A 23,907-nucleotide genomic window follows, 5' to 3' on the forward strand; every position below is an offset into this window, starting at 1 on the left:
TTATATTTCCACCAACAGTGTAAAAGCTTCCCATTTCTCCACAGTCTCGCCAGCATCTGTTGTCTCTTGACTTTTTAATAATCACCATTCTGACTGGCATGAGATGGTATTTCATTGTGGTTTTGATTTCCATTTCTCTAATGATCAGTGATGTTGAACTTTTTTACACGTTTGTTGGCCACGTAAATGTCCTCTTTTGAGAAGTGTCTATTCATATCCTTTGCTCACTTTCTGATGGGGTTTTTTTCTTATAAATTTGTTTAAGTTCCTTGTAAATTCTGGCTACTAGACCTTTGTCAGATGGGTAGACTGCAAAAATTTTCTCCCATTCTGTAGGCTGCCTGTTCACTCCGATTATAGGTTTTTTCATTGTGCAGAAGCTCTTTTGTTTAATTAGATCCCATTTGTCAAGAGTTCTCGTCTTAAGGTAGTAAAACTAAAATTCAGATCATCTTTCCATTGAGCTTGTTTTCCCAAACCTAGGGAAGGAGAGCAGGAACTGATAATAGTGCCTGCTGTTTATTTTTTTTTAAATGTGGCATGCAAAGCTGAATGATCTATTAAAGTACAGAATATAACTGCAATGAATTATTTCTGCAATACTTCCAGCTATTTTTCCCTTTTTTTTGCAAATAATGGTAGCATATTTTGGTTACAGCAAATGTTTACTAAAGAGCTTCCTGGACATTTCTTTGCTTAGATTTATTTCTAGGAATTAGAGTTTTCTGATAGTAATTTAAAGTTTGGGGAATCCCCAGTACAAATTACTTATTGTCCTGGTTCATTTGAAGCAATAATCATTTTTTAAAGACCTGTGCAGATGTGCCATAGTTTAAAATATACTTGTGTCAATTTCTAGACATATTTTTATGACATTTTAAAAATTATAGTGGGACTATCATATAACAAGAAAAACCTGCTTGCTGAAATCCTTATCTCTATCAAATTCTGCAAACTCAACTTCCTCAGTGAATGACAGTTAATATCTCAGTTCTTTTATAACTCTTTTTCTGCATTATCATCATCTTACTAAAATTCTTGAGAATGCACTTTGCTGACAATTATGATAAAGAAAGACCTTCAGCTAAACAGAGCAAAAAATATATAAAGATTTTCTGTCTCTCATTCTGGAGGCCTACTACATGCCCACAACAATACGCATGGAAAAAAAAGCCCATTAAAAAATGCAAAGTGCTGACCAGCCTATCAAATTATCATCATCTCTCCTCCAAAGTGCAAGGAGAAATAGTATCCAGGAGAACTGCCACACAGTGCTCATGCTTTGGTCATCATCTGACGTTACCTACAATTATTAATTGCTCAATTAATAATTAATAATCAATAATTAATAATAATAATTAATAATTGCTCAATTTTCTTCCAATATAAGGTACAACCAATGCTGACTTTGAAAGAGAGATTATCATTATCATCACTATAGATAAAAAGAAGAGCACTATGTTACTCTCCTCCTCCACTTTCTCTTCCACTCCCTATTCCTCTGTTCCTTCCTTCTCATTTCCCTTCTCTTCCTGAAAAATTCAGTTCCTACAGCTAACACAGAGAAAGGTAGGCGTCCACACCAGAGGTAAGATGGAAGGCACAGTGGAATGGTAGGAGGTGTGTCCATATTGGGGGAGACCTAGTGTGGGGTACCATAGCCTAAGTGAGAGGGCATCTCCATGGATCGTTAGCATGATATGAGAGGGTTAGAACCCACGTAGGGTGAAGAGGGTGCCCATGTGGTGTTGGCAGAGGGGAACACCCCAGCATGGGATGTCAGTATTCAAAAAGAATGAGAGGGTATCCTTATGCAAGGGTGACTTAGTGCAGGGGGATTAGAGCCCAAGCAGGATGAAAAGATTATTCCCCTATAGATGCATACCAGCACAGAGAGTCAGATCTGAAAAGGGTGAAGAGGTGTCTCTGCAGAACAACAGCCTAGTGTGGGGTGACAGAGCCTAAGAGGGAAAGGGGGACATTAACGAAGGGAGGGGATGATAGTGGAGAGGAGACTGATAGCATATAAGAGTACTTATCAAGTAAGTAGATACACAAAGATAACAGAAGCCAGACTGGAGAAGGATGAAGGAAGTTAACAATAAACTCATATTTTAAATAACTATAGAGATGTAAATATGTGTACATAGTGTATGTGAATATATTCACTCCCTGGCTGAGAGGATCTGGGAGATATGACACTCCAAAAGCCATGAGCATACGAAATACCCAAATCTTAGCCTCTAATGGCCCACTTTCCAATAAAAGGAACAAGGCCACTTGGAGAAAAGGTTGATTCCAGGGCTAAGGCAGGAAAAGATGAGTCCTGGAACATTTTATGATGCCGAAAGCAAGGAAATGCTCAAAGAATGGTTCCAAAAAAAGTCAGCCTAAAAGGGATCCTACTGAGATAATTTAAGCATCAAAATTAATAATGACAGCAATGAATTATAACCTAGGCAATAAAATAGTAGACCGTGAGTCCACACTGATATAAATAAATGAATAAAAGAAAGTTTGATGAGGAATGGGATACCTGCATAGTTTAAATGTACCTCCACACAAAATAGTTATTAAAGGGGGAAAAGGTAATTATATATATAGAAGCTTGACAATCACCATCATAAGCAAGTGATTAAAATGAACATTATCAGCAATGGGGCAGATCAAATCCCATGCCACATGACAGGATACAATGAAAAGAACAGAGCATCCCTCTGTGGCATTCCCACCAAAGGTGCACAACCTGGGCCAGGCGTGGCAGCGCACACCGGTAATCCCAGTACTTTGGGAGGCCAAAGTGGGCAGATCACTTGAGGTCAGGAGTTTAAGACCAGCCTGGTCAACACAGTGAAACCCCGTATCTACTAAAAATACAAAAATTAGGTGCATATTTGTAGTCCCAGCTACTCAGGAGGTTAAGGCACAAGAATCACTTGAACCCGGGAGGCAGAGGTTGCAGTGAGCCAAAATTGCGCCACGGCACTCCAGCCTCGGCAACAAAGTGAGACTGCGTCTCCAAAAACCACCAAACATCAACAACAAAAAAAGTGCACAACCTGAATGTAATAATAAGAAACAGCAGGTAAACCCAAAGTGAGGGACACCTTATAAAATAACTGGCTTAGAGTCTTTGTGTCAAGATGACAAAAGTCAAAGAAAGACTAAGAAATTATTCACACTCAAGAAGACTAAGCAGGTATGACAAGCAGATGCAGTACATGATTTTGAACTGGATCCCAATAAAGACATTATTGGGACAGTTGGCAAAACTTGAATGGTGTCTGAGGAATAAATGGCTGTAATATGACAAAGTTGATTTTCTGATTTTAGTGACTGTATTGTGGTTATGTCGAAGAATGTCCTTGTCTGTAGGAAACACAAACTAAAGTATTCTGGGGTGATTAGATTGACAACTTACTCGCAAATGGTTCAGGAAAAAAAAGAGTTATTTAAACTATATTTTCAGATTTTCCATAATATGTGATTATTTCAAAATAAATTTTAATTTTAAAAATAAAAATATTTGACAGTATATAGTTCTACCTCCAAACATTAAAGAATTATCTGAACCTGACTCATGGTCGGATTTAGATCTGATGTATAATGGGAGATAGCAGGCAAATGCTGACGCTGGACTGCTCAAAAGAAAAAGCTAAATTTGTGAGTTTTTGTGCCCTAGTAAAATTAGATACTACTATATAGTTAGCTATTATCTCATGTAAATGATTTTTGTAAGGGCCTAGAGACAAGAGTCTATTTTCCAGCCTCCAAAGCACCATCACCATACTAAATGCACAGTGTATACCTCAAAATATTTGCACACCATAAAAATATGTCTCAAAATATTTTAATGCTTTTAAAAAGGAGAAAATAGTAATAATAGGCTTACTAGGAACCCATTAATCTCATGGATTACAGCACAGCACATACAACTTTCATGGAACACAATTTTTTTCTGTTCAAATTATCTTTGTAAGGAATGTACAAGATAGAAAACAAATACTAAATCTTTGGTGACCAGTACCACTCCTAAAAGCAAGAGGAAAAAAGCAATCCTCTGCCTCTAGGATCAGAGGAAGATTGGCCAAGTAGTATCACTCCCTATGGCCTGTCTTCGTGCCTATAGTTACACCATTAAAGACTTAGGTCAAGACAATGTAGATAAACAAATGACCTATTATAATGCAAATATTCCAGAGTTTCCCATTCAAATAAAGATACTCATGAAATATATAATTATGATTTATAATTATGAATAATTTGACTATTTAAATTATTTATTGCATAAATATTAATGCTTACCAACAATAAGCATTTTATTCCCTCCTATGTAATAGGTACTGTGATAGATATTTTACATAAATTATCTTTAACCATTCCAACTCTACAAGATAAACGTTATCACCTCCACTTTATAAATAAGGAAACTGAAGCCCAAAGAATTTAAATCACCTGCATAGTGCCAAATGTCCTTTCAATGGCAGAGTCTACATTCAAACTCAAGACTCAGAGTTTTTCCATTACGGTCTTCTTTTTTCTTTTCTTAGAGATTACAGATTTTGTTTTCTTAGAGCAAGAGAGGTCTTGCTCTGTCACCCAGGCTGGAGTACAGTGGTATAATCATAGTTCACAGCAGCCTCAAACTCCTGGGCTCAAGCAATCCTTCCACCTCAGCCTCCCAAGTCACACGGATTACAGGTACCAGTCATTCCATTACATTCTGCTTCTTCTTTCACTATGTAATTTACTATTCTGAAAAATAGAGCCGGGCGCAGTGACTCACGCCTGTAATCCCAGCACTTTGGGAGGCTGAGGCGGGCGGATCACAAGGTCAGGAGATCGAGAATATCTTGGCCAACACGGTGAAATGTCGTCTCTACTAAAAATATAAAAATTAGCTGGGCGTGGTGGTGCGTGCCTGTACTCCCAGCTACTCTGGAGGCTGAGGCAGGAGAACCGCTTGAACCCAGGAGGCAGAGGTTGCAGTGAGCCGAGATCACACCACTGGGTGACAAGGGCAAAACTCTTGTCTCAAAAAAAAAGAAAAAAGAAACATGGAGATCTATGGTGTGAGGGAATAAAATGCCATATAGGAAAGCTTATCGGTACAGGATAAAACTAAATCATGAGACTTCTGAGTTTTGGGTAGAAGAAGCCAAAGAATGCCTTAGAACCATGAAAGGAAGAAAGGCTAAGCAAACGGACAGAAGGGCACAGGAAAAGGGGGTGAGGAAGGTCTAAGGACAAACTGCCTGCTTCCCCAGTTTTTCTACACAGCCTAATACTAGAGCTGACAAAAGTCCCCGAATTAATAATAAGCTCAGTTAAAAACAACAGGCTCAGATTTACTGGCTAACACAGTGAAACCCCATCTCTATTAAAAGTACAAAAAAACTAGCTGGGCATGGTGGCAGGCGCCTGTAGTTCCAGCTACTCAGGAGGCTGAGGCAGGAGAATGGCGTGAACCCGGGAGGTGGAGCTTGCAGTGAGTAGACATTGTGCCACTGCACTCCTGCCTGGGCGACATAGCGAGACTCTGTCTCAATAAATAAATAAATAAGGGCTGTGATGAACACTGTACTTTCCTTCTTTGTGTGAAAGGAATGAGGAGAAATAAATCCCACGTACATTAGATGTTTGTCCCCTCCAAATCTCATATTGAAATGTGATTCCCAGTGTTGGAGGTGGGGTCTGGTGGGAGGTGCTCGGATCATGGCAGTGGATCCCTCATGAATGGCTTATCAGTATCCCCTTGGTGATGAGTGAGTTCTCACTCCGAATTCACATGAAATCTGGTTGTTTAAAAGTGTGTGGCACCTCCCTGCTCTCTCTCTTGCTCCCAGTCTCACCATTTTATACACAGACTTCCCTTTGCCTTCTGCCATGATTGGAAGCTTCCTGAGGCCTCACCTGAAGCAGACGCCAGCACCATGCTTCCAGTACAGCCTGCAGAAACCTGAGCCAATTTAACCTCTTTTCTTTATAAATTATCTAGCCTCAGGTATTTCTTTATAGCAACACAAGAACTAACACACTTATCCATCTGGAAACATGAGATGGACAAGTTATTAAAATACCTTTGAAGACAACAGAAATTAGACAATATCAAGCATCCAAAACTTTGGGGGTAAAAAATTCCACACTGGGTTTTTGTGGGGGTTGTTTTGGTTCAGGATTTTTTTTTTTCTTTTTGCCCAGGCTGGAGTACAGTGGCATGATCATAGCTCACTATAGACTTGAACTCCTGGGCTCAAGCAATGCTTCTACCTCATCCCCCTGAGTAGCTAGGGCTACCACATCCAACTAATTTTTTATTTATTTTCTGTAGAAACAGGGCCTTACTATGTTGCCCAGCCTGGTCTTGAACTCCTCGGCTCAAGCAATCCTCCCACCTCAGCCTCCCAAAGTGCTGGGATTACAGGTGTGAGCCAACACACCTGGACTAACCCTGTAGTACAGTGAAAATAACTGACAAGGGCATATTTTTGAAATTTCTTTAGGTGACTTGCTTTACCACTCAATTCAGTTTACTGTTCATGTGCTATCAAGAAACAAATTCAAAGCAAAATACTGCCAGTAATATGAAAATGATAAGCACACAAAAATAATTGAGAACTATGTAGGAACTAAATATTACTACATAATTTTGTAGAAAATGTACTTTCTATTTACATGTTGGAAATATATTGGTATATTCGTATTTTAACATAGGATATGCATTGACTCCTATGGCACTAGGAAGCGATACAGCACAATTGAAAGATAGCTGAGATCAGAAATACCTGAATTTGCTTCTTCAATCTGCATGAGTGCTGATTATAAAACTACTAACTTTGTAACTCTGGGCAAGTTATTCAATTTTTCTGACCTTTTAATCCATAAATAAAAATGGAGTTAATAATAAAGATATTGCAAGACTTGTAAAGATTGAAGAATGTAATTGTATGTAAAAAAAAGTGGTCTGTGTGATGTTTATAACATTACTTATAATAATAAAGTCAAAAATCATCCAAGTATCTATCATTAAGAAAATATAAAGTAACAACAGTATATACACCAGATTACTGGCTCTCAAATGTCAGTGCACTTAAGAATGTTCTAGGGGGTTGTAAAATGCATATTTCCAGGCCTTACACTAAGAAATTCTTATACTTAGAATATTCAGAAATCCTGGGGTGGGATCAGGAAATAACACGTTTAACAAACAACCATAGGTGCTTCTGATGGAGGACATCTACGAAAAGTATGCAGGAGATGGAATACAATGATGCCATTAAAAATAACTATGAAGACTTTGAAATAACATTGAAAAAGTGTATGATATACCCTTAAGTGAAAAATTCAGGATCAAAACTTGTATGCTTTATCTGATAACTACATTAAACATGCTTAAGAAAAAAAGTTGTTTTTAGCAATAGGATTAAAGGTAATTTTTGATCTTTTACTCAAATTTTTAAACAGTCATGCTATTATTATAAATGAATCACCAACACATTAAAATTGAAAAAAAAATGGATCCTCATGGCCTTCAAGAGTATGCTCAAACTCCTTAGGGCAACACAAAAGGTCCTTCTATCCCAGACTTAACTCTTGTCCATGCTCCATATCAAACTACTTATAATACTCCAAGTTATATTCTACATTTTCACACACTATTATTGAATATACTGTTCCTTCTGCCTGAAATGCCCTTTCTCCAACTTGTCTGGAAAATTCCTACTTATCCCACAAGATTCAAGCAGTACCTCCTCCTCTCTGCAGTTTCCCCTGAATACTCCTCCAAGTCAAATTCTGGGTGCTTCCTTCTTGCTCCTAGTATTGCTCCTAGTATTCCTACAGCATTGTTTGGCATTTCCATTGCTCCATATATCACCCTTTATTTTACCTTTTTGCTGATAGATCTAGCCCTTTATTCTGCTAGTACCTGGGGTAGGTAGAGATTATCTCATTCAGTTTTAGAATCCACGAGGTACTCAGCAAATACTTGTTAAAATAAGTAATGACCTTTTTTTTGTTATCACTGTTCTTAGTTACCAGTTCTCTAAAAAATCCTTGGCCGGGCGCAGTGGCTCAAGCCTGTAATCCCAGCACTTTGGGAGGCCGAGACGGGCGGATCACGAGGTCAGGAGATGGAGACCATCCTGGCTAACACGGTGAAACCCCGTTTCTACTAAAAAAAAAAAACAAAAAAATTAGCCGGGCGAGATGGCGGGCGCCTGTAGTCCCAGCTACTTGGGAAGCTGAGGCGAGAGAATGGCGTAAACCCGGGAGGCAGAGCTTGCAGTGAGCTGAGATCCGGCCACTGCACTCCAGCCCGGGCGACAGAGCGAGACTCCGTCTCAAAAAAAAAAAAAAAAAAAATCCTGAGTGCCCTGCTGGTTAGTTGGATAATACATGGCTCAATGATTAACGGGCTTTGTCTAATACACACACACACACACACACACACACACATATGCAGCATAAAACAAACCCACGAAAAATTTTTAAGAAACAGTTTAACCATTGTTTGTAATTCTTCACATTCTCTGCTTATGTCTTCAAAGTTTCTAGCAACCTTCAGGATGACAGACCACTCTGGTCAATAGCCAAAGCAGGCTAACAGGAATAACTCTGCTCTGGGCTCCTCCATTGCTGGAGTTTACCCAGCCAAAGAACGTCCCTGCAGAATTCTTGCTGCTTCCCCCAAACACACTCCCACTCACTGCCATCTCCACACTAGCAGTAAAATATCTATATAAAACAGAGATAATTCTGTAAGTAAATAGAGCAGTTTTTTAGTATATTCAAAACACTAGGTACTATATTTAGCATATTTGTGTAATACATAAAACATTTCAAATGTAGATTACTAACTAGAGGTACCAAACAAGAACCTAAAGTGACTAATAGTAATTCAGGCCAAAAAAAAAAAAAAGAAAAATCAACGTGGAAGAATGCTAATTGAGATCCAGGTATCGGAACTTCAAATGCTTCCCATGTACCATAAAACATAAGTTTTAGGAATAACCTGAATGCTGAAGCCAACTTGCAACACAACTTTTTAAAAAATAAAAATAAAATACATTTTTTAACATTTGAATATCAAACCACATTAGGCATTAACACCGTGACACAACTTTGTTACGTATCTCTGTCACCTGTGATATAATAAATGTGTACAGAAATACTTTGTTTTATTGCACACTTCACAGATACTGTATTTTTTAAAAAATTGAAGATTTATGGGAACCATATGTCTAAGAAGTCTGACAGTACCATTTTTTCAATTAGGCCAATGTACTCAGTTCATGCCTCTATGTTACATTTTGGTAATTCTCACAATATTTCAAACTGTTTCATTATTTTTATATCTGTTATGATGATCTGTGAACTGAATAATGCTGTGTGTGTTCTCACCACTCCACCAACTGGCCATTCTATCTCTCTCCTTCTCCTCGGGCCTCCCTATTCCCTCGGATACAACAATATTAAAATTAGGCCAACGAATAACCCTTCACTGACCTATAAGTGTTCAAGTGAAAGGAAGAGTCACACATTTCTCACTTTAAATGAAAAGCTAGAAATGAATAAACTTAGTGAGGAAAGCATGTTAAAAGTCGAGACAGACTGAGAGCTAGGCCTCCTATGCCTAACAGTTAGCCAAGCTGCAAATGCAAAGGAAAAGTTCATGAAGGAAATGAAAAGTGCTACTCCACTGAACACATGAATGATAAGAAAGCCAAAGAGCCTTATTGCTGATATGGAGAAAGTTTGAGTGGTCTGGATAGAAGATCAAAACAGCCACACAACATTCCCTTAAGGCAAAGCCTAATCCAGAGCAAGGCCCTAACTCTTCAATTCTATCAGAGCTGACCGGCCCTGGGGAAGCTGCAGAAGAAAAATCTGAAGGTAGCAGAGGTTCAGGGGGTTTAAGGAAAAAAGACATCTCTATAACATAAAATGGCAAGGTGAAGCAGTTAAGTGCTGATGCAGAAGCTGCAGCAAGTTATCCAGAAGATCTAGCTAAGATAATTGATAAAGGTGACTACACTAAACAACAAAATTTCAGTGTAGATGAAACAGCTTTCTATTGGAAGAAGATGCTATCTAGGACTTTCATAGCTAAAGAGAAGTCACTGCCTGGCTTCAAAGCTTCAAAGGACAGGCTCCCTTGTTAGGGGTTAATGTAGATGGTGACTTTAACTTGAAACCAATTCTTATTTACCATTCCAAAAATCCTAGGGCCCTTAAAAATGATGCTAAATCTACTCTGCCTGTGCTCTACAAGTGGAACAACAAAGTCTGGATGACAGCACATCTGTCTGTAGCATGGTTTACTGAACGTTTTAAGCCCACTGTTAAAACCTACCACTCACAGAAAAGAAGATTCCTTTCAAAATATTACGGCTCAGTGGCAGTGCACCTAGTCACACAAGAGCTCTAATGGAGATGTACAAGAGACTAATGTTTCCGTGCCTGCTAACACAACATCCATTCTGTAGCCCAGAGACTGAGGAGTAATTTTGGCTTTCAAGTCTTCTAATTGAAGAAATACATTTCGTAAGGTTGTAGCTGCCATACCTAGTGGCAGCTATAGAACCACTAAGAACATTTGCGGGCCAGGTACAGTGGCTCATGCCTGTAATCCCAACACTTTGGGAGGCCAAGGTGGAAGGATCACTTGGGCCCAGGAGTTCAAGACCAGTCTGGGCAACATAGGGAAACTCTGTCTCTACAAAAAATTTTAAAATTATCCAGGCATGGTAGCACATGCCTGTGGTCCCAGCTACTCAGGGGGATGAAAGGAAAGACTCACTGAGTCTGGGAGGTCAACGCTGCAGTGAGCACAGTGATCATGCCACTGCACTCCAGGCCTGGGTGACAGACTGAGACCCTATCACAAATAAATAAATAAAACATTTGTGATTCATGGGAGGAGGTCAACATTAACAGGAGTTTTGGAAGAAGTTGATTCTAACCCTTATGAATGACCTTGAGGGGTTCATGATTTCAGTGGAGGAAGGAACTCCAGATGTGGTGGAAACAGCAAGTGAAATAGAAGTGGAGCCTGAAAATTGGACTGACTGACAACAATCTTATGATAAAATTTGAACAGATGAGGAGGTGTTTCTTATGGATGAGCAAAGACATTGGTTTCATGAGTGGAATCGACTCCTGGTGAAGACACTCCTAGTGAAGACACTGGGAACACTGCTGAAACGTCAACAAAGGATTTAGAACATGACATAAATAAAGCAGCAGCAAGGCGTAAGAGCAATAACTCCAGTGACTCCAATTTTGAAAGTCCTACCATGGGTAAAATGCTATCAAACGGCATCTCATGCTACGGAAACATCTTTTGTGAAAGGAACAGTCAACTAATGTGAAACTTCATTATTGTCTCATTTAAGAAATTGCCACAGCCATTCCAACCTTCAGCAACCACCATTCTAATCAGTCAGCAGCCAACAACATTGAGACAAGACCTTCCACCAGCAAAAGGATTACAACTTGCTGAAGGCTCAAATGATCATTAGCATTTTTAGCAATGAAGTATTTTTTAATTACGTACATTGTTTTGTTAGACATAATGCTGTTGCACACTTAACAGAGTACAGTATAGTGTAAACATAACCTTTATATGCGCTGGAAAACCAAAAATTTTGTATGACTCACTTTATTGCAGTGGTCTGAAAACCAGTCTACAATATGTCTGAGCTATGCCTGTACATCTAAGTAATAACTTCTGATATAGGCAAATATTATATGTTTATATCTAAAATGGGTTTATATAATCTAATAAAAAATTCTAGCGACTAAATGAGTAGCAAAAAGAAAAGACTCTTCTATCACCAGTCATATACTCTCTCATTTCTCACGTCTCCAGTCAAATCCCTTCCCCTTCACCCTTTAAGAAGGAAGAATTAGCCAGGCATGGGGGTTCACACCTATAATCCGAGAACTTTGGGAAGCCAAGTCAGGAGGATGGCTTGATTCCAGGAGTTCGAGACCAACCCAGGAGTTGAAGAACAGTCAAGGCAGAAGGATCGCATGAGCTCTCAACAACAGACCCCAACAGACAGGGTTTCCCTATGTTGCCCAAGTTGGTCTTGAACTCCTAGGTTCAAGTGATCCTCCTACCGTGGCCTCCCAAAGAGCTGGGATTATGGGCATGAGCCACTGTGCCTGTCCCACAAATGTTCTTAATGGTGTCTAGCATGGTGAATCCTTCCAGAAGGTTTTCAATTTACTTTGTCCAGATCCATCAGAAGAATCACTACAGATGGCAGGAGTTTGAGGAACAGTGAGGCCCTGTCCTTACAAAAAAAAATTTTTTAATTTGCTGGGCGTGGTGGCACGTGCTGGTAGTCCCAGCTACTTGGAGTCTGAGGCATGAGGATCACTTGACCCTGGGGAACAATGAGGCTGCAGTAAGCTGTGATCACACTGCTGCACCCCAGCCTGGGTGACAGAGTGAAAACTTGTCTCCAAAAAAAAGGAAGAATTGCCACCTGTATCCAACATTCTCTTACAAGCCTGGCAAAATCCACTCCATTTGTTCTGCCAGAAGAGGTTGATGGCTTTCCTTTTTTGGCCTAATGTTTTGTTGCCTCTTTAAATGAAAATATGAACAGAGCTTTCTTTCTAAAAGCTTTACCAATCAATTACAACTTCACTATGAATTAACTGTCAGGTCCCACAAACACTTTTTGGTGGTAAAGAAACAAAAGAAAAGGCACTGGGCCCATGAGGTTAGAGGATAAATTAACACTGATGTATAAGCATTCCCTTTCCTCTGCAGCCTCACCAGCATCTATTGACTTTTGACTTTTAAATAACAGCCATTCTGACTGGTGTGAGATGCTATCTCACTGTGGTTTTGATTTGCACTTCTCTGATAACTAGTGATGTTGAGCATTTTTTATATGTTTGTTGGTCACTTTTATGTCTTGAGAAATGTCTGTTCATGTACTTTACTCATTTTTTAATAGAGTTACTTGTTTTTTGCTTGTTGACTTATAAACAAGTTCCCTATAGATTCTGGATATTAGGCCTTTGTCAGATACATAGATTACAAATATCTTCTCCCATTCTGTAGGTTGTCTGTCACTGTGGAAAGCAGTACAGAGATTTCTCAAAGAACTTAAAATTGCTACCATTCGACCCAGAAATCCCACTGCCGTGTATATACCCAAAAGAAAATGAACCATTCTACCAAAAAGACACATGCGTTTGCTGTGCTATGCACAGTAGCAAAGACATTGAATCAACCTAGATGCCCATCAATGGTAGACTGGACAAAGAAAATGTGATACGTATACACCATGGAATACTATGTAGCCATAAAAAAGAATGAATCCATGTCCTCTGCAGCAACAGCTCCTCCAATGGAGCTGGAGGCCATAATCCTAAGAAAATTAACACAGGAACTGAAGACCAAATACCACATGTTCTCACTTATAAGTGGGAGCTAAATATAAAGCATATATGAACAAAAATAAGGGAACGATAGACACAGTGGACTACTAGAGGGTGGAAGGGGGGTAGCCTACAAAACAGCCTATTAGGTACCATGTTCACTACCTAGGTGATGGGATCCATGCTCCAAACCTCAGTGTCATGCAATATTTCCATGTAACTAATCTACACACATACTTCCTGTATCTAAAATCTGTTGAAATTCTTTTTTTAAATATTGAGATAGGCTAGAATCTAGAGATGATGCCAGCTGGCACAAAAACTGGAGCCAGGGTGAACTTGTAGTAATTAGAAAAAAGGGGTTTTTTTCTGAGACGTGATTGAGGGTTAAAGGGAATGTGGTGTGGGAAACAGAAACAGGAAAGGAGGTGGGCTGTTTATGCTCACATCCATCAATCAAGATTTGATCCAACTTGATCAAAGAATGGTAACAAGTCTAAGAAGTTTGTTTCAGTTCACTTAACTAGAAGTAATTAACCACTTCAAATAAAGCTACTCTCATAACACAACATAATCCAAGTAACTCTACTGCACAGCTTAATCAAAGTTCCATTTCACAACTAGATCCATGAAGACATGTCGTTTAATAAGAAAACATGATTCATAAGAAGCAGATTCAGAGATGAACACTCTGGACAGTGCAGTAGAAGAAACAGAGTGTTTTAGTCTATTCTGTGTTCCTATAAGAGAGTACCTGAGACTGGGTAATTTACAAACAACGTATGTTTTTGTGATTCACATTTCTGGATGCTGGGAAGTAAAAGAGCATGGTACTAGCATTTGCTCAGCATTTGGTGAGGACCTTCTTATTGCATTATCCCATGGCAGAAGGCAGAACGGCAAGCAAGCATGGGAAACAGAAAGAGGAAATGGGGCTGAACTGATTCTTTTGTGAGGAGCCTCCCATGATAACTAACCCACTCCCACAATAATGGCATTAATCCATTCATACATGCAGAGCCCTAATCACCTCTAAAGGGTCTCACTTGTTTGTTTTTGTTTTTATTTTGAGTAGGGTCTCACTCTGTCACCTAGGCTGGAGTTTAGGGGCATAATTATTGCTCACTGCAGCCTCAAACTCCTAGGCTCAAGCAATCCTCCCCACCCAGCCTCTCAAGTACTTGGGGCTACAGATAGGCAATTCCACACCTAGTTATTTTGTTTTGTTTTGTTTTTTATAGAGACAGAGTCTCACTATGTTACCTAGGATATTCTTGAACCCTTGGCCTCAAGTGACACTCCCGCCTCAGCCTCCCAAAGCCTGCGATTACAGATGTGAGCCACCATGTCCAGACAGATCCCATCTCTTCATACTGTCACAGTGACAAATAAATTTCAACATGAGTTTTGGAGACAACATTCAAATCATAGCACTGTGGAAAACATAATTTATTCTTTGGTCATATTTTTTGATCCATCTTCAAAAATCAATTAAAAGCCTCACCCAGATTTAACACAAAGGTAAAATTTATTTGATATCCTACTGACACTAAAGAACAAAAGTAGACTCTAAGAAAAGTTTCTAGATCTGTATTACACAAGAAAATTCAATGAGTTTTCAACTGGCATTGTGCCTCTGCTTGCCTGTAAGGCTTACATAACCATGTCCTCACATGCATGAGAAAGAAATGGAAGATAGAAGAGTCTTCTTTGTAAATTCCTTTTTCAAATATAAAATATTCTCCCATATCAACATATGATGAGTAATAAAAACTCACTGTATTTTAATTAACATCATTCTGCAATATGTCCAAAATGGAAACTAAAGACACTCTAAAATGCATTAAGTGTTAAATATCTTCAGGTTCCATAGGTTGAAATTAGTCTTTTCTAACCTTTGTCTGGCATTATAGTCAGCTTCCATTTCTAGTTAAATACTCAGAAATAATGTCTATCATAGGCTTCTAATCGAATTTTCCAAAATTACCTCAAAATTATTTCATTATATAACTGAACTAATCAAATTGTTTACTGTCACCTGAAAGATTAACTTGCTAAAGTCAGTAGAGGCACTAATAAATATTGTATGCTTCTGCCTTAATGTCAGTGAAGACTTGCATCAGCCTTTGTCATCTGTAAGAAATCACTGTCACACAAGAAACTGCAAAGGATGGGCAGGTTGAGTAGTAGTCACTGGCTGGTTGCCCTAGTTCACTGCTACACATCACCCTCAGTGTTTTGAAAAGGGAGCTGAAAACCCTGCTCAGTGAAGAAAGAGGTCAATACCAAAATTCGCTCTCCTTTCGCCTTACTCCCCATCATGCAGCTGGCACTGTTCACTCTGGCAGATACAGCTCCCTGAACATAATGGTGCAATCACCACTTCAAACATCATTACTATCTAAAATAGATAACCCACTTGCAACTTGACTATTTTTATAGATATAACGTTTTCATGGAGCTTAACTGCTCTATTTGTGATTTATTCCATTTAACCAATGCAGTTTCCCTGAAAGTGAGTTTCTTATATCAGAGTCCCAATAACCACAATTGCCCAAATAGTTGTGAAAATTACAATACTTCCTAGTTGCCTGTTACCTCCTTGTACTCATCACCAAAACGTCATGAGCTGAATCCTAAATCTGAAAAATTATAAGCTCTCTGTTTTTGATGTCTTTGGTGACCAGAAGATTGTTTTGCCCCACTTCTTACCGATCTACTTTTTCATATGGGGATCTTAAGAACTGTATTATTTATTTCTGACAAGAATTTACTAAATACCTCTTATATAAAACTAAACTCTTCGAGGCATTTAAAATAATCAAATAAATTGAGGCATTAATAAACTTTTATCACTATATTAAAATACAAATAATTCTCAATCCTATACTCAGCAAAAAATTAATTAAATATACATTTTACATGGAAATTAGTTTTGTTTAGAATAAAAGGTAGTTGTGCCAAAGGAAGAGAGTTTTTTTTTTAAGATTTTGCAGCTGTCTCATAAAAGATCTGTTAAATAAACTGAAATTTCACATAAAATGTGGAGGAAGAAAAGGAGGGAGGCAACTCAATTTTAGTGCTCTGATGAGCTCAGATTTCTTTAAGGATGAAGGGGGGTAGTAAGAGGTATAACTGCAAGCAAACACAAAAAAGAAATACATACTTGTCCAGGAAAAACGCTAATGTCCTTTTAAGCTAAGTTTGAAAAACAGAAAGGAGGTGTAATAGTTCACTAATTTAACCTTAAGTTCTGACAGAGTAAAAGGAAAACTGTGGGTAGTTTTAAACCACAAGAGAATTTTCTATGATATCTAACAATGCCAAGAATCTAATTCTTCCCAGCTTTTATTTTGCTTCTATTTTCCCTATTCAGAAGCATTTTCAAATCAGAAGGGATAAACAAATAATTTCAGGAGATTACTGAAGGTCCAAACAGAGACCATAAGGGACAGTAAGCTGCTTTAAATAAGTATGCATATCCAGACCCAGAAGAATTAGATGCAAGAGGGTAGAAGGAATTTTCGCCAATACTAGGAATTACCAATGACTCACTGCCAAAAACAAGCCATAATAAAGTAGACTGATTTTGATGGAATTTAAAGGGATAGATCAAAGGAATGCCATACACTTAAACACAGTGTGAATTTAGAAAGGCAGTAGATAAAATAACTCACAATATTCTCATAGGAACAATGGAGAGAAATAGCTGATTGTCTATTACATGGCTTCAATTCTGGTAGAAATATCATGAGTAAAGATTGCTACTTTAAAATTTATATTAAGTTGAAGAGAGGTGCTTTGGGGATACAGCACAGTGTGTTGAATTTAGGTTATAGAAAACATGCTTATTAAATCTCTGGATGATACAGAGGAGAGAAGTTAATATGCTGAAAGACAGATTGAAGAGTCAGAAAGAAGAAAAAAAAAGAGTCAAAAAGATCTAGAGAAATTACAAATACAACCTAAAACAAATCAGATAAAATGGAATAGGAATATTTTAAGCTCCACCTTTTAAAAGTACCAGAAAGGGGAATCATGGCTTCACAGGTTATTGAAAAAACAACACCAGGAAATTGTAATTGACTATATGTTCAACTTGAGCCAACACCATTACATGGCCCAGAAAATCTTGACCTGTAGGTAGGTCTTAGATCAATAATAAAGAGATAATAATTTCATTGTATCATGTTGTAATAGCTGCTATTTTATTTTAATTACATAATACATATTCATTACAGAACACTGAAAAATGCAAATAAGGAAAAGGAAAATAAAGTCCACCCACAATTCCACCACTCAAAGAGGAATACTATCTTCATTTTGGCATCTTATCATTCCAGACTTCTTAAGCACATTATAAATGTTCACACAAACTTATTTTTCCTTGCAAAAACAAGATCATACTATAAATGCTTCTTGTAACCTGTTGTCCTTGGGTATTTCATTCAGCCATAATGTTCTACTCTGGTCAAGGGACATCTACTGCATTTTGTTAATTTCTAGTCACCATATTTTAAGAGGGTCATTGCAAAATTTGAGAATATATAAAGAAGGAAAAAGAGAGTAGTGAAAAGTATGAAAACTAAGTTCTTAACACCTATGCTGTCTTGCCATATAAAAGGTCAATACAGATGATAGCTCTTCCATTAAAAATACTTATAAGAAAACAAAAATACATGCACCCAAACAACTATCCTGGCAGATGAATTAGACTACTTCATATTGACCCGTACAGTCAATCTACTATCAATTGCTGAAAGTCACAGGGAAGTGGATTTTAGCTCAATGACAAGAAAAATTTTAAAATAATTACTGCTGTCAAAAACAGAATGGATCTAGTCATTGGAAGGTCTAACAGGGCTGGAATAACTAACAGGTAAGAGATGTTACAGAGAAAATTTCTGCACTAGGTGAGAAGTTGGAAGAAAGGTCCCTCCCTATATGAAGATTCTATGATTCTAATGAGAAATTTACTGCCAGTCCAATATCAAGCAAATCTTTAGTCATTAAGGTCTTAAAGAATAGAGTCAAGCACTTTAGAGGTGCATGAAAAATATTAACACTAACGATGAACACCTATATGCTAAATGTTTTGCATTCATTACTTTATACTTCATTTAATCCTTTTATAACAATCTTATATGATAGGTACTATTATTACTATTTCCATAAGAGTAGTGAGGCTTAGAGAGGTTTTTTAACTTATTCAATGGCATCCTTACTTTTGCTGAAAATTGCAGTGCCACCCAAAAGCATACCGGATTCCCCATTATACAGTTACTGCTCAAAGGATAATTTCTTATTATCAGTAGGTAACAAGTAATCAGAAGCATCCTCAGAAAAGTTCTTGTCTAGTGAACCCTCAAAGGGCAGTTGTGAGATTTTTTTAATTAGAAAAAAATAGCAAAATTTAAGGAATTTCAAATTATTCTTCGTAGCAAAAAATGTTCAGATTGGACTGTCTAAATTGGCCATATACCTTTAAACTTTTGTGAATAAAACAGATTCAATGAATGAGACTTAAAATGTGGTAAAGCAAATCTGAATCACACATTTTCAAATCTTTGCCATTATTAATTATGTGACCATGGGCAAGTCCTTAATCTTATCTTTTTATTCCTTCATCTGTGAAATGAGAATGAACCTCCTAAGGCTGACATAAGAATTGAATGAGATGACACATGTAAGCATTTAGCATAGGGTCTGACACCATTATTACACAACCCAAGTAATAAAGCAAGTGGGGAAAAAGTGCCAAACATATTCTACAACTCATTCTAAAACATTAAGAAATTTCAAAGTGTCATTATGTTTGATAAGGGGACACATTTTCCATTATCCTGCCAATAAATTTCTGATGACAATCATTTTTGAAATAAAGTGACAACTAAATAACATGTGCCTTCTTAGGAATGTCATTTTATGCAAATGATCGCCCAAATAATACAATTTCAACTCTCATTTTCTTCAGACACCATTCATTCAGTGTAAGATGGATAAAAGCAAGTTTAAAATTATTGGTTTTGTTTGTGATTTTTACAACTTGGTTCGAAGTACTCTAATAAACACATGTTGTTTACTTTTGCTTTCTATGTGCAATCTTTGTTGTAGAGCTACTGCTGCTATCTTTGACAACACCAGCAAAAGAGAAAACCTCTCATTCAAGATATACACTCTGGGTCACTATTTTGATACTTTAGTGTTCACTAACATTAAATACTTGGCATTTTATCCCTAAAACTTGACATCTATTCTTTAAAAAAAAAAAAATCACAGCTGGAAAAGGAGTATTTAAAAGAAGTTTGCTTTTGAGTTTTGTCACAAAGAGTGTTTTTAAAATACGATTTATCACAATAAAATTAACTGAAGTTCTCACTGTTCTCAAAGAATTCCTCATGTTTTCCCAAAAAAATGTTTATTTTGAGAAACCTCTTTCAGCATATCAGTTTCTAGACATAATCATTTTTATAGCTGATGGATCCACTGGCAAATATTTTTATTTTACCTGTAACTTAAAACTATAAAGAGATAAAATGCTTTTATATAAACTGAATGTGACTACAGGCAATTATTAGAGCTGCAATCTGAAATACGCACACATTGTCTACCTGTGTTTGAAACTGAAGATTATTTAACAAGAGAGTACACACAAGTCATTTCTATTACCTATTGAAAAAAATGTCCTATAAATATTCATTCTTCTGACATAAAATATCATTCCAATAAAATGTCACTGTCAACGAGTATATAGAATAACATATGGGGCTTTTTAAAATCCCATCAACTACTTTTCAGCTAAATTTATTTCACTGTAATAGAAACTTTTCATTTTCCCTTTTAACTAGTCCTATAATTAATTGCACTGTCTGACTACCACGACCTATGAGAACTTGTGTAAAGAACGCAATGTCATCACCCAAAAGTTTCTATTAAGCACTTGTCAAGGGTACCATGGAACAGTTTTTTAAAAACCAGGGAAATCACTTGGGTTTTTTAAAATTTTTACAAACACAATTGGGTTATCCAAGAGATGTTTTAAGGCGAAGATATGAATGACAATTGATGACTCCAAAAATATCCAGGATGAATTGGATAGCCATGATTTTATAAACTAAAGAGCTTCCCTTGAATTGTATCTAGTGAATACTCTCCAGGCTTCCTCCCTCCCAGTTGATTTCACTTGTCCATCAATACAACTTTCAATAGTTTCTCAAGTATGCAAATCAACCCCGCTATTTCCAAGGTACTGCTGAACGAAGACCTTGACATTTTTTTAAATGTCATCTTAGATTCTCCAAGCAATACCAGTCTCACCTACATCTTCACATTAAAAGGCCTCTACTATATTCCATACACACTATCCCAATCCTGACCTGGCATCCTTCATCCTGAGCTATAATAACCAAGTTTCACTCAGCTATGTCCAGGTAACTGAAAGTACTGCTGGGGCTGCCTAACCTGCCTCATCAAGTTTTACACACACCCTGTACTGAAGACATCTCACCAGAAAGAAGGTTCACTCACTTCATTTTGTGGGATCATAACCCACGGCAAAGCAAACGCCTTCTGCAAGAGAAGGTAGGAGCCACCGAAGGCTGTGGCTTTTGCAGGGTAATTGCATGCACGCAAGAGCTTCTCTGACAATTTCATTTAACTAGACAAAAAAGGCTGGGTTCAAAGCTGCAAATATATAATAAACGTTGACGGAAAGCGGGTGGAACGTCGATTTTCTTCAAGCAACACTAGTACATGTACAAGTTCTGCACCACGGCTCAGAGGAAAAGTAGCTTACTGACGCATTGATGGAAGGCTATTTTAAAATTACTCAAAGAATCTAAGGCATCAATCTGACTGGGAGGCTCATACCTCCTCTCCATACACGCAGTCTGTTTTCCTATCTAATTTAAGAATGAATCGCTGGCAGCCACCAGGTGCAATAACCGTGAGGAGGAGGACGTATATCCATCACAATGCATAATGAGGTGTGCCAACCCCGGAGCTGGTGCCCGTCCTTACCTTAGCAGATTAGACAGGGGCAGGGGTCCGGATCCACCGCCCAGGATCCCTCCTTTCCTGCCAGACAGGAGTTTCTCCACCAGAGCCACATTTCCAGTGCGAGCAGCTTCCAGCAGCTCCTGGTCCTTCCCCATAGTCTCTCACCGACTCCCCCACGGAGTCCTTACCCCCCTCGGGTCCTCCTCCCCACCCACCCCCACTCCCCAAAATCCAGGGCCCTCCTCGCCCCACCCTAAAATAATGCAAGAGCTTCAGCACGGAGATCTCCCTGCAGCCCCAGGCAGGGAGCACCACTCTCTCCTCCTCTTCGGGGCGCAGCTTTTACAATGGGGATCAGACCATGTCTTGAAAGAGGGGCTGGCCGAGCTGGGAGCCGCGACGCGCCCCCACAGCCACTCCCCTGTATTCCCGAGGCCTCGTTCCCGCGGGTGGGGAGTGAGGGGGTGGGGACTCGGGGGTGCTTTTGAGGAGCGGGAGGAGGGTGGTGAGGACTGAGGTCGGAGGAGGAAGAGAAGGCAGCAGAGACAGTCCTCGCTGGAGCGGGAGCGCAGGGAACACCCGCGGCGGCGGCGGCGGCAGCGGCCCGCGCGCCCTCCCGCCCGGCCCGGGCTCGCCTCAGCTTCCTTGGCGGTTACGCGGGGGCGGCGTCCGCGGCGGGGAGGAGCGCGGCGGCGCCAGCTGCTCGTGCGCTGTGGCCCGCGCCCAGGCAGTGCGGTGCGGACAAGCCGCAGCGGGCTCGTGCGGAGGGCGGCGGCGACGAGGCCTGGCGCGCGGGGGGCGTGTGCGAGCGGGCAGGTGCGGCCCGCGGTGCGGCCCAAGTTGGGCGGCGGGCTGGCGGGGAGGGGCCGGGCCGGCTGAGGCGGGGCTTCGGCCCTGAGATTCTCTTCGTTCTCGTGGGCGGGGACCCTCCCTCCTCCACTCTCCTTGGAAGAGCGTTAACCGTGTGAGGACTGGAGTTCCACGGGCCGAGTCGGCTCCTCCTCGGCCCGGCGGGCCCCGGCGACACGCGTCGGGTCTGTCACGACGCCTGAGGAAAATCCTCCATGATAGGGATGGGGAGGCTGGTGACACTGGGGAGGGGCCCTTTGGCCACCGCTTCCATCCGAGTCTAGGCAACTTGACCGGCATTTCGCCCTTCCGCTTTACCTCCCCGAGAGAGCCTGAGATCTGCCCTTGGTTAGAAAGAAGAGGCTCGTTTCGTCCTAGTTTCTGTGGCACCGGCCACCGAGCAGTTTGTGACTGTTCCAGTTTTTCTAAAGTCTTTAATCAGCCCATATTTTAGTTGGGCTTTGGAGATCTGCTGACTTGTAAGAATACCAGGAAAAAGGCTCATTGAAAATTTCTCCACATCCACACTCGAAAAATATAAATGGGCATGGATTAGAGATCCACTTTAATTTGCATATATCATCAGCAATTCATTGTGCATGGTTGGCATGACTTGTTAGATGCTCTCCTTGGCCGTCGTGGAGAACGCGCGTTTATTTTCTATTAAAACTTCCTGTTACAGCTTGTGCTTTGCATTGTCCTTGAAACAGACTTCATAAATGTTCACTTGTTGATAATCGATTGGTAGGAAGAGGACTTAATAGGCACTGTGCTTACAACAACCCAGTGAACTGGATATTATTATATCCATTTTAGAAATGAGGATATAGGGCTCAAATGGTTAATTAAATTTCTCAAGATGCCACATGGAGTAAATGGCTGACTAAGAACTAGACCCCAGAACAGACTCACTCTAGACACCATGTGCTTCCCAATATACGTTCCTGCCGCACATGGAAAAGCGAAATGCACAGACAATAATTATTGCATACATTTGATGAGTAGTTACTATGTACCAGACACTATGCAAAGTGCTTTCCATGTTTCATTAACCCTTGTAACAATCGCATGAGATAGGACCATTTTCATCCCTATTTTGGAGATGAGGAAACTGATTACCCGCAAGATAATAGGGATAGAAAGTAACTGAGCCAAGGCTCAAATCCGGCACTGTCTGCTGTAGGCAAAGATTTTAAATAAATAACTGGGGGAAACTTAAAACTTAAAAATTTAGAGATAAATAACAAGAGTATATTAAAACATTTTTATGGAATTCATTGTGTTCTAAGTTTTCATTTGAATGATTCAAAGTATTAGGTAAATTATGGCTATTTACTGGAGGTTTCCTGAAGTATGTAGATTTTGGCTAGTGTCGTTTTTTAATTCATTTTGGTTTTGTTTTCTGTGTTAGAATCTTTTTTTATAAGATAATCTATGTTATAATAATATGATCCCTGACATAATGGAACTAGCAGACCAATGAAAGAAACAAGAGATAAGGAGCCATTACTTTCATTTTGAAAATGGCATAAGGAAATCCTTCTTCCTTTTTCCTAATGTTGCCACCTAAGCAAAACACACCTTTCCCAGAATATACTGTAAGTATTCAATTGATCAGAGCTGAAAATCACCCACAGTTTTCACAAGCAACATTTA

The 23,907-nt window shown here is 39.2% G+C and overlaps 1 protein-coding gene across 7 annotated transcripts in view; it reads right to left on the reverse strand.

Moving 5' to 3' along the window:
- Positions 1-21,974, reverse strand: part of ANKS1B (ankyrin repeat and sterile alpha motif domain containing 1B) — a 1,300,027-nt gene extending 1,278,053 nt beyond the window's left edge. For 5 of the 7 annotated variants that reach the window (XM_030938488.1, XM_030938486.1, XM_030938484.1 and 2 more), the window contains exon 1: positions 21,424-21,974. In XM_030938488.1, coding sequence (XP_030794348.1) covers positions 21,424-21,557 — 134 coding nt within the window. In that variant the 5' untranslated portion in view covers positions 21,558-21,974. The remainder of the gene's footprint in view (positions 1-21,423) is intronic. The other 2 variants (XM_030938489.1, XM_030938487.1) reach the window with 2 other exon arrangements.
- Between the last annotated feature and the right edge of the window lie 1,933 nt (positions 21,975-23,907).

This window comes from Rhinopithecus roxellana, chromosome 10 (assembly GCF_007565055.1).
Source record: "Rhinopithecus roxellana isolate Shanxi Qingling chromosome 10, ASM756505v1, whole genome shotgun sequence".
In the NCBI taxonomy this organism is placed as follows: domain Eukaryota; kingdom Metazoa; phylum Chordata; class Mammalia; order Primates; family Cercopithecidae; genus Rhinopithecus; species Rhinopithecus roxellana.